Below are 11355 nucleotides of genomic sequence, written 5' to 3' on the forward strand. Positions count from 1 at the left end.
GTGAGGTGGTGCAGGCTCCCACCCTGGGGGTTTTTAAGAGGAGGTTGGATGACCACTTTACTGGGGTCGTTTGACCCCAGTGCTCTTTCCTGCCATGGCAGGGGGTCGGACTAGATGATCTGCTCAGGTCCCTTCCGACCCTAGAAACTATGAAACTATGAAATGAAATAACCCAGAAGAGCTGGGTAAGAACTCTGAGCCTGCTGACACCCCCAACACTGCTCCAGATGATACCTCTCACCCCCTTTGACATTTAGGATCCAGCACCAGTAGGATTCAGCATCCCCACCTCCTGTGGGTAAATGGGCCTTTTTCAGCTCTATTGTTTCAGGCTGCTTGCAGACTCAGGCAGACTCTGCATACCAATTTCACATACAGAATCATAAGGGCTTGAAGACTTAGAGGGGCAGGTTTAAAAGCAAAATGTTTAGATCCTGGGGCAAAAGACACCCCTCACCCACACTTGGATCATATGACCCTTGATTTTACAAGCATTAATTAACTACCCAATACAGACCCTTTGGGAGGAGGGGAGGATCTTTATTCCACAGGTGGAAGAACTGACAAACAGTCAGATTAACTGACTTGCCCAAGGCCAATTTCAAATTTCAGACCAGAATCCAGGTGTTCTCAGTCCTTTTTCACCTCTGACCTCTACACCATAGGCAATGCATGGGGGGGGGAGGCACAGGGGGCATGTGCCCCTCCCCTCCCCCTGATTTCTGCACCAATGGAGGGGCATAGGGCAAATTTCTGCATAGGACCTGGCAGCTGTGCAAGCGGCAGTGGTAGCATGAAGTTGTGCCCCCCCACTGCCAACACTTACACATAGTTTATGATCTACACGAAAAGGCCCTCAACCTTTTCTGTATTGTGACCTACCACCTACAACCTTCCTTTGTGTAGCCTCATGATCAGGCCAAGATCTTCCTCCCCAGTTTGGGGCAATGCTGCAGTGAGGATCCCCTGACATCTACCCTGGAATCAAGCCTTAAAAATCCATGCTCTAGGCCATATGGCCTTCTCCTGATCTGGAGTCTCTGCTGAGTGCCTGAGGTTTGCTCTGCGCTGATCCGATTAAGCGGGCTGAGAGGCGGGTGCCAGGCGCGTGATCGTTAGGAGATACACAGAGATGCTAATGAAGTTGTATCTTTCAAAATGTAAAAGATTATGCAAAAAAATATAATAAACCAAACTTCTCCATAATAGAGCATTCATTTGGTGCCCATGTTTTGCTAGTTGCATCCCCAAACAGATGGTTCCGCTAGCTCAGTGCCAGGACTCTAATCCTCTTGAAAGTGCCAGTGAATCTCTGACCGAGGAGATGCTGTATGCAACAAAATGCACCAGACGGCCCGATGCAGAGACAATCGAAGCCTATTAGCATACAACATCACAGACACAAGGGATTGCTGCTGGAGCATCAAACAGCGCTGGCCCATCGCTGGGCAGTTCAGCTCTGCCAGGAGGGGGAGCCCGCGTTGAGAAGAAGGTCAGGTGCATTTCAGTAGACAATGGTGGTAGCTCTCTGCTCCAGCTAGAGCTTTGCCTGGCCATCCCAGATAGGGCTCATCACAGCTGGGAGGGGAGACCAGAACCTGTCTCTAGAGCTAGTGCTGGTCTATAGCCAGCCAGAGACCTGTTCAAAGAGAAGCAGCACTCCAGGAGGGGCCTTTGTTGCCCACAAAGAACAGTTGACAACCGAGGCAGTCTTACCTGTACTGGGTTACTGCAGGGTTGGCCTTTGCAGAGCAGTGAAACTTCACCGTGTTGTCCTCCAGGACAGGCTGGGGCTCTACTGACAGGTTCACGAGAGGTGGGTCTGCAGAGAGACAGTGAAAACCCATGAGCGTTCACACAGGTAACTGTAGGCTACTGCAGCATCACACAGCTGCCCTGTCACTTGCACAGCCAGGCTGTCTACTCTGTATGCTAATTGGCAGGTAGGTAAGCAATGCGATGGCTTTACCCCTTTAGTGCCAGAAGCCCAGAATTCCCAAAACAAAATTTAGTGAAGGCATGTGGTTTTTTGGGCTTGAGACCCGAGAGCTGGAGCCCTGTTTCTGTCTTTTCTGATAGACCTGCTGCATGACCTTGGTCAGGTCACTTTGCTTCACTGTGATACTGTTCCCAAGACAGGCAGTGGCTTTGAGCCCATGGTACTTCCTTTGCTCTGGGAAGGAGAGGACCTAGTAACCTCTACAAAGTCCCAGGCCTGCTGTTGGGTGGTCAGCCCAGTATGTGCCTCTGAGAAGGACACTGCCTTTGGAAGAGCAATGGGGCAATGACAGTGCTCCATGTGGAGCAAGCACCAGCCATCTGGAGGCCTTCCAACACCTGCTGTGTCACCTGCTGAGCTAAGGTAAGGCAGTGCAAGAGCAATGGGAGGGCTCACTTGCAGCACTTGAGTTAGATCTCATGCACACTCTGTTTCCTTCACAGTGTGCCATGGGGAGCTCCATTGTGCTCAGGGTTGTGCAAACCTGCTCCAGACACAGTTCTTCCACCAATAAGACAAAGAGGGGAAACAAAACCATGAAGACGGAAAGTGTCTTATTCACAGTGCAAGTGTCCTAAGTCCCCAGCTGCTGTTTTTGGCACTGGATGACACTTCAGCCCTGACCTGGGCTCTGGCACCTTCATCAGCTGCTGCTCTGGAGCTGGGTTTCTCTTTCCAGCTCCAGAGGCTGAGACTGCGCATCAGGAATTGTGCCAAAAAGAGCAGCTTGTACTGTTCACGCACACTGTAACATCCAGCCATTTCCTTCTTCTCCCACCCTGCCACTGTGGAAAGCAGCTGTTAGCAAAAGAGCTTGAGATAGTTGTACCTCAGACCATCACCCACCAATCTGTCTATTCATGGCAGCTGTGAATGGTGGGTAAGTCACCATAATTGTGGTCTCCCTGTGAGGTGTGCTACAAGTCACTGGATCATTCAGGCAGCCACAGTTCAGCTTAGACCCATGGATTTTTCTCTTTCCTCCCATATTTCCACTTCCTTTCTCTCTGCCTTCTTTGTTTTCCTGTCCATGATCTGTGCTAAAACCAGGCAGAGGCAGTAGCAGAGGGGCTGAGTGCCAATGCTTGGGAGGTTAGAAAATCAGGGGTTGTCTCTGCTGGAAACAATACAAGCTAAAGGGCTGAAAGATGTGGAAGAAACGGGAAGTACACAGCTCTGCACAAAATAGTGATCATACTTTGCAGGGGCTGGGGGAAATGAAAACTCTTTAGGCACGCATACACTCCGTGATGGTATGCAGCATGTTCACAGAGATATGATGCATACCATCATATCTCACACACACAAATGCATCAGAACTCACAAAGACTTGCACAAATACCAGATGCACTGCACCCAGGGTGTACCAGACACACACGCACGCACGTATTAGTACCTCCCTCTCCCATACAGACACACAATATGAATATAAATGCAGAAGCTCAACACACAAGCACACAATTCACCCCTACATACACTGTGCACAGACATGCACACACTCAGACACACACACACAAAGCGAGAAGCTGGATTCTGCAGAGGGTGATGAGAGAGGCTTGCTCCTCTCCAAGCCACAGAGCTCTGGTTTATGTATGATGACTTCCTGACCCACTAAGCACTCCCAACTCTCGGTGCCCTTGGGAGCTGCCTCGAGAAGACGATGTCATAACAGATATCAATTCCTTCTTGGATTTGTGCTCTGCAGTGAGAGAACTGAGGCAGCTGGTAGTCAGGCTGCACTCCAGAAGGCATGGCGTATTTCTATGGCCCTACTATTCACATATTACCCCCTCACTGTCCTCTGTTCTCCTGCACCCTGCCCTGCAAGAGTCTGGGATGGATGACTGATTTTCATAGGTGTGGGGCAGCTGCAGCCTCACAGGCTTTAACTGGAGTTGTGGATGCCCAAGACCCCTGCGAATTGAGCAACACGTCTGTCTGAGCTGTGTGTGTGTCTGTGGGGGGGGGCGTTTCCAAGTGAAACTTTCAGCAGCCTCATGGGTTGTGACACAATGCTCCTCACTGTCAATGGAAGCAGTGTGCTTAATACAGTATACTGGGAATGATTCAAGGGTATGATGGGATGCTCTTTAAATTGCTTTCATTTCTACAGGGAATGAAAGTACCCTGTTCTTCCAACAACCTCAAAGTATGGCAGGGCTCCCCTCAGAAGACATCATTGGTTTTGGTCAGGGAGGGGGACCAGGGCACGCTGGTTCTCGGTGACAGCTGTGCTCACAGAACCCAGAAGCTCTGTTACCATCAGGCCAACCTGCTGCAACCTCCATTGCCAGGACTGCAAGCTTTGAACCTTGAAGACCTCTCTTTATCTGTAGAAAGGTGGGAGCATACGTCAAGGTATCCTCCCTTCCAGCACAGGCGGAGGTAGAGGGTGCTCTTAGCCCCCTGGCTTGGCTCACCACAGTCTGGTGGTTAGGGGATATTGCTGACCCATGGGGAGAAGAAGGTTCAAGCCCCCTTTAGCCAAAGGGATGAGGGACCTGGGTCTCCTACTCCACAGACAAGTGTCCAAACCACTAGGCTAAGAGGTGAGAGGGCCTTCCTCCCCTCCTCACTATATTCTCCAGCTACAGTTTCAGATACTTGCATGGTGTTACACACTTTTCCAGGCAGTATATAGCATTGCACCAAGAAGTACATGACTAGAGTGGATCCCTTTTGAGTAGGCTCAGAAGGATAAGTTGTAGCACATCAGGGTCCCAGGGGTAGCCACGACACTCCCTGGTGGATCCATGACGATACTTCGCTCTGCCCCTAGGGTGCCTTGCCTTCTTGCCTGCTACACCTTGATGGAATACTAGTAATAAGAGGGAGGTTGCTCACAGCCCTGGGCCTCTCTAATCCCATGCCCCTCACTGGGCATTTCTAGTTAACTGTGCCCTGCTGGGCATGTAAAGCCTTAAAGGCTTCAATCCTTCCCTACAGCACACCCCAAACCTAACAGGTGTTAATGCAGTACTAGCCAAATGCCTGGGCTAGGCGGGGCTTTTTGCAGGGATGACCCAGGGTGGGGGTGCCAGGGGCTCCATCCCCTCCAGCCCGTCAGTGCAGCCAAGGCTGGCCCTGCTCCAGCTCCCGGCTCTGGTCTGTCCTGGGTGTTGTGGGGCTGGGCCCATTGCAGGGCTGGGGGGCAGTAGTTTCGTGGGGGCCACCAGCTCTGGGCAACAACCTTGGGCATGGGGAAAGGGCGGCCACACAGGTGCGTCCAGCTCTGCTCCTCTCCCCTTCCTGCAGATCCGTGTCCGCCTGGCCCTTGTCCGCCTGCCTCCCCTCCCCTCTGCTCTCTGGCAGCTGTTCTGGGGGGCATCAGGGCTGGGTGGGTGCCGCCACTGTGATCTGTCCCCTTGCCCACAGGCAGGGAGGCGGGAGGCATGTGTTCCCTGCCACCAAACTTCCCTGGCAGCGGGACAAACTTGGGTCCCTGCAGTCCGGGTGGGCAGCCAATTGCTGCCTCCCTCTCCCGCTTTTCCTGAGCTGGCCCCGCCACTTATCAACTGCAAAGACCAATTAATTGATTTTCCAGGGGTGGGAAAAGTGGCTGAGGGAGCTGCTGTGGGGAGGCTGGAGGAGGCTGTTAAATTGCAATTCCCAATCGATTTATTTCTAATTATTTATTTCTGATGTGCGGAGGTGGGGTGGGGGAGCCCCTGCATGGGAGGCTGCAGGGGGAGGTGGTGTGGCAGAGGGTGTCCGCCTTCACCCGCTTGGCCGGCACAGCAGGTTGGTGCATGCGCAGTTGGGCAAAAGTGGTATGGACAGACAGATTAAGGCTTTTATTATATTACAATTGTTCACTTGCTGGGGCTTTGGCCTCCACCCTTTTACTCTCGCTCAGCCTTTTATCCTGGGCCTGCTGTGTTGGACCTGGCCTTGAGGCACTAGATCTGGTCTAGCCCTTCCAGGCGCCAGGTCCCATGGCTGCAGATCTCATGGGATCTCATGGGACTTTTATCTCTGGTCCAAATCAGGCCATATTCAAATCACAAAAAAGGAGAAAACAACTAAAAAGCACTGGTCAATGCTTCATTGTGTAGATCAGTCTGACTCTGCTGGTGGCAAGGAAACTGCAGATTCAATAACTGGCTGAGGATCTGGTGTCAGATTTTTCTCTAAATTATATGCTTGGGTGTTTGTGGATACATAGCCAGTGAAGGTGCTGTCTATCAATCTGTCTGTCCATCCATCCTTCCAACACAACACCTTTTCTGGTGTATGCTTCTCCCCCTGGAGGGAAGATACACAAAGAAATACGTGACAGGTGTTAGTCACTGTTGCTTAATGCCCTCCAATGATGACCACAGTATAAGAACAGAAAAATTAATCTCCCTATTCATTATATGGGTTTGCTCTTATAATGGTGTCATCTTGCATTCCTAAAGGATCTAAAAACTCCTTCCAAGCCAGGCACTCCCCCACTGCATGGGCCCTGATAATGTTCCCACACTGAGTGGGAGTTTTTTCAATCTACCAGGCTTTAATGCGTGCACATGCTTAGGCATAATATTTCACATCAGAATAATAAAGGGAGACTCTGATTCCCATTTAAGGAAATAATTTTTTTGTTTTGAAATGTTTCCATTTAATATCACACTGTGTAATGATGATTTTTTTTTTTTTTGTGCATCTGTTAACTTGAAAGTGGCATTTATGCTCTTTCATCAGGCTAATCATCGCTGCCAAGTCCATATTGGTGTCACAGGCCTTTCGGCTTTTGAGAAGGGTGCTCTTTTTCTTTTTTTCCTTTTACATGATAAGCATCTAAAATACTTAGTGCCAAACACAATTCGGAGGAGAGCGAAAGAAAAGAGAAAACAAGGAAGAAAGGCAGAAGGAAGGTTCAAAAGGGACTGGATATATATACAGACATCAAGAATATCCATAGTTACCACTATTAATGAGAACAAATTTTGGAAGGGAAAATGAATCTCGTCTTTAGTTTTAAGCTGATCTCAGACTTTTAGAGAGCAGAACGAAACCTTATAAGAAAGATAGATTATCCTGTCTGTTATTCTTAGGTTCTGAGACCTTCCTTAAAATATCTGGTATTGATCAGTAGTAGAAGACACTGGACTAGATCCGTCTGGTTCACTCCATCTGATTCAATTTAACAAATCCTATGTTCATATGCCGTTTAGTTAAAAAAAAATGTAGAGCGTGACTGTCAATAAGTTGAGGAAGTCAAAATTATTCCTGACTAGACTTTATATAACTACCTAGTTCTCTCTCTCTCTCATTCTGTGATATTCCCAGACAGTGTCTGCCCCATATTGAGGACATGGGATCTGCTACTTGTAGACCCCATGAAAAGAGCTCTCTTTAAGGTCATGTGCTGGAAGCCTGACTTGTGGTATGCAAGCTTGTGCAGTGATTTTGTCTGCAAAATTGGATACTATATCCTGCTAAAAAAGCTTCATTTTGAAATCCAAAAGAAGCACCAGTCTCTGACTCAAATACCAGCAGGAGTAGGTTCAAGACTTGAGGGCACTTTGCGAACAGACGGGTCCTCAGTGGAGTGTTCACAAAGGACAGGTCAGGACACAGGGCTACAGTATGACCAGGAAGGCATTTATTGTGCATGTTTCGTAGACTTCTCTGGGGCAGAAATTGGTCCTTTCCAAAGTCAACTTTTTGTGCCAGGATTATGGGTGAGTCATGTGACAGAATCAACATAGATGCCTTATTCTCTATTACTAGCTTGTTTTCTCATAAGACCTCAAGCCACACACATTTTGACGACGGAGCTTCTCTCAGGCTGTCCTTTAGGAACCTGCCGACAGGAGGCCCTGTGGACTTGTGTTCACATGGGGCAATACGAGTGATGCTGCCAAAAGAGGAGACCACGTTTGGGCTTGCAGTACGGTGGGCGGCAATAGCAGCTGAGGTTCTACAAGCTTGGACAGGGGCTTGGGGAGAGAGGGACGAGTTTTGCATTTCCACTGGATGGGAGACAGGCAGTAGAGTCTGTCTCACTACAACTCTTGAAGTGGACTGCTGCTCATTAATGCTAATCAGATGAGCAGGCAGAGCTGGGGCTCCTGTACAGTGTGGGGGCTGTCCCTAATGAAGTTTCAGATTTCCAGGAGGTGGGAGCAGAGCCTAGATGCTCAGCGCTTTCCCGCTCATCATCTGACTGACAATCATTTATGCATGAGACACCTGTCTCCCTTGCAAAGGCAAATGAAAAGCAAACCCTGTCGACAGGACCCGAATGGGGCTGATTCATGCCATGTGCTATGGCAGAGGACATCCATGTGGATCTTGATTAGTGCTGCCATTTGGAATGGTACCTCTCAGACCCTCTGCTGAGCATGACTGCACGCCGCATGGAAGACTAATGAGAACATTTCAGATTTTTATCTGTGAAACAAACTGGGCCCAATCTGAGTCACAGAGAATAAGACAAGTGAAAAGCATGGGCCAAATCCTGAGCAGATGGCTCTGTATGACTCTGCTTGTGTCGAGGAAGCTATAATGATTTACACCAAGGGAAAACTTGGCTCTTGCAGATTTCCCCCTGAACTGTGCATGTCTGAGAGTGCTGTGCTGATGAAAGGTGCTATTTTCATTGCCCTGGACATTGCACTGTTTATTCACAAGATATATGGCTGTACTAAAGCCAGCAGAAATTTAGCCATGGAGTTTACTGGAGCCAAGTTTTCATTTGTCAGCCAACTGTCCCCGTATCCAGACTGAGCAGGTGAGAGGATGTCATGTAGCAGAGACTCTAGTGTGCATGGCAAATGAGCTCATGCTTTCATGCAGGGCATGTTGTCAGGGCAGGGTAGGAGGGAACATTAGCTGATGCTGCACCTCTCTGCACTCACCCTCCTAGGATCTAGCGCCTTCTGCAGCCACAGGTTCATTGGACAGGACAATGTATTGGTCCTGTTAAATCAGTATGGCCTTGTGCACCAGGCAACTGTAAAATGGTCCATTATAAAGAACTTGAGAAAGCCCGTTTTATTCTCCGCATACCATAAACAGTCTTCTCCCCCGTCTGCTCCACTCCTGCAGAGACGTTGAGTTATGGGCGGTTCTAATTTGAACAATAACCCAAGCACACATCTCTCGTGACCAAGTCTGTCTATGTGAACTGCACAACAGAACAGATGGCAATGCGACTGATTTCAAGGCTTGGTATCCCACCATTGATGCTTTCTGGCAATGTCAGCAAATACAGGACAGATGCTCCCCAGCGTGGCTCCCCCATTAGAAATTTGAAGACGAAGAATGGGATGTCTCACAGCACTCACGGCACTGCTTCCTCAGTTCATCTCCTTTAAATGAAAGCAGGTCCTACAAGGAGAGGCGATGGGACCTGAACCTGTTCAGCCTCCACAAGAGAAGGCTGAGGGGGGATCTAGTGGCCTGTTACAAACTAGTCAGGGGGGACCAGCAGGCACTGGGGGAGTCCCTGTTCCCCCGAGCACTCCCAGGAGTGACAAGAAAAAATGGTCACAAGCTGGCAGAGGATAGAGTCAGGCTAGACATGAGGAGGCGCTACTTCACGGTCAGGGTGGCTAGGTTTTGGAACCAATTTCCAAGAGAAGTGGTGCTGGCTCCTACCCTGGGGGTCTTGAAGAGGAGGCTAGATGTACACCTTGCTGGGGTCGTTTGACCCCAGTACTCTTTCCTGCCATGGCAGGGGGTCGGACTTGATGATCTGCTCAGGTCCCTTCTGACCCTACCAACTATGAAACTATGAAATCCAGCTTTTCCAGTGATGGAAAGGTTAACAGACTTGGAAGACATCAGCCTCCATGTATTCCTATTACACGGGCACATTTCTCTCTCACCCACCTGCCCTGCCTCTCACCGTGAACTGGAAAGAAAAACCCCTCTAGGTTACAACAGGGGCTTTATACATGCTCAGGCTGGAGAGGACTATTCTGACCACCTTTGCTTGAGTTTCTGTGTAACAACTAGGACACAGATCATTGTCCTGCGTTTCTCAGGCAATATGCATTCTTCACAGACTGCCCCATGCAGACATCTGTCCTCCTCTCATGGTGGGCTGAGCCGTATGGAGTCATTTGTGACTTATTAGCTCTGGCCGTAAGCTCATGCCTTTAGAACCAGAAGGCACAGACGGGCACAGTGTTACAAGAATAACAGGCACCAATGTCATCCAAACCACAGAGTGGTCACCCAGTGACTCTCCTCTTCTGCAGAGGGGACGGCTGTTACCTCCACTGTGTGGAAGAGCAGAGAAGAGGCTGGTGCTAAAGTAAGGGTGAGCCTCAGGAGCAGTGGACGGGATGGTGACAGTTCATCTGCAGTTACAGGAATGATAGCCCTCAGTTCCCTGCAGGGTGGGAGCAAGTAACCTAGATACTACTGTAGCCTCCTCTTCCCCTGCAACGGTTCCTTAGGAGGCACTAATTAGTAATAGCTGAGCTGCGCTCACCTGAACAGGAAGGCAGGGGGCCTTCCCCATGACCCATACCAAAGAAATGCATGAGTTGTCCCCTGGGAGTGACCTTAGCTGGTCTGTAAGAGGAGTGAAGAGAGGTGCCAGCAGCTGTCGACAGCACCAGGCTCCAAAAGACAGAAGGGAGAAGTAGTAAGCAACAGCAATCTGGACAGCGAGGCTGGATACTGCAATCCCTTCTCCTTCACCATGTTCCCACCTCATTAGGCCGTGTGATATTTACACAGCCAGAACCCCGCTTTGTTGAAAGTGAAGCCACCTGCCTTTTGGATGGGAAATTATGACGGGAAATTATAGGTATTTTCAATTTACCCTAATCTCATTTTAAAATGTGCAATTCAAATTACAATAAAGATGGGCGCAGTTGGGAATATAAATGAGACACACTAACATAACAGCCCAGAGATATATAGCATGCTTCTAATTCATTTGCAGGCATCCTGACACTTCCCATTGTTATACAACAACGGCTAATCACCTTCCTTTGTTAAGTATGAATCACACTTCTTTTTAGTAGCTTCCCCATTGTTTGATGGTTTAGTAGCTGTGCCTAGGATTTACAGAGGAGTCTCTTTGTATTAAAATGAGCAGTGCTCCCTCCTGCACTTAAAAATGTTGATAAAAAAGCAAGAAGGAAATGAATTAAAGTCTTTGATCTTTCCTTTCACAAGTGAAATTGTGCTTGCTAGTACTTCAGTAAGGTTTCTGCGACTCCCCACCAGAAACAAAGATGCTGGGGATATTTTTTTAAGAAGAAATTTGCATAAATGATAACTCATCATACTGTAAATCCACTTGGCTACAATAATAATTCCTGCCTGGGTTCTTGTAATTAATTTGAATTATTGAATCAGTTTGCTTCAGCCTGCAGCCAATGGGGAGGAGGGTACACCCCCCCCCCCCC

General features: G+C 48.9%; 1 protein-coding gene across 1 annotated transcript in view; it reads right to left on the reverse strand.

Moving 5' to 3' along the window:
* KIRREL3 (kin of IRRE like 3 (Drosophila)) overlaps positions 1-11355 on the reverse strand; it is a 420743-nt gene that overhangs the window by 214599 nt on the left and 194789 nt on the right. The window contains exon 6 of the mRNA XM_019509067.1: positions 1717-1822. Within this exon, the coding sequence (XP_019364612.1) occupies positions 1717-1822 (106 nt within the window). The remainder of the gene's footprint in view (positions 1-1716; positions 1823-11355) is intronic.

The sequence above is a fragment of the Gavialis gangeticus genome, unplaced genomic scaffold, assembly GCF_001723915.1.
Source record: "Gavialis gangeticus isolate Ggan-Ray unplaced genomic scaffold, GavGan_comp1, whole genome shotgun sequence".
NCBI lineage: Eukaryota > Metazoa > Chordata > Crocodylia > Gavialidae > Gavialis > Gavialis gangeticus.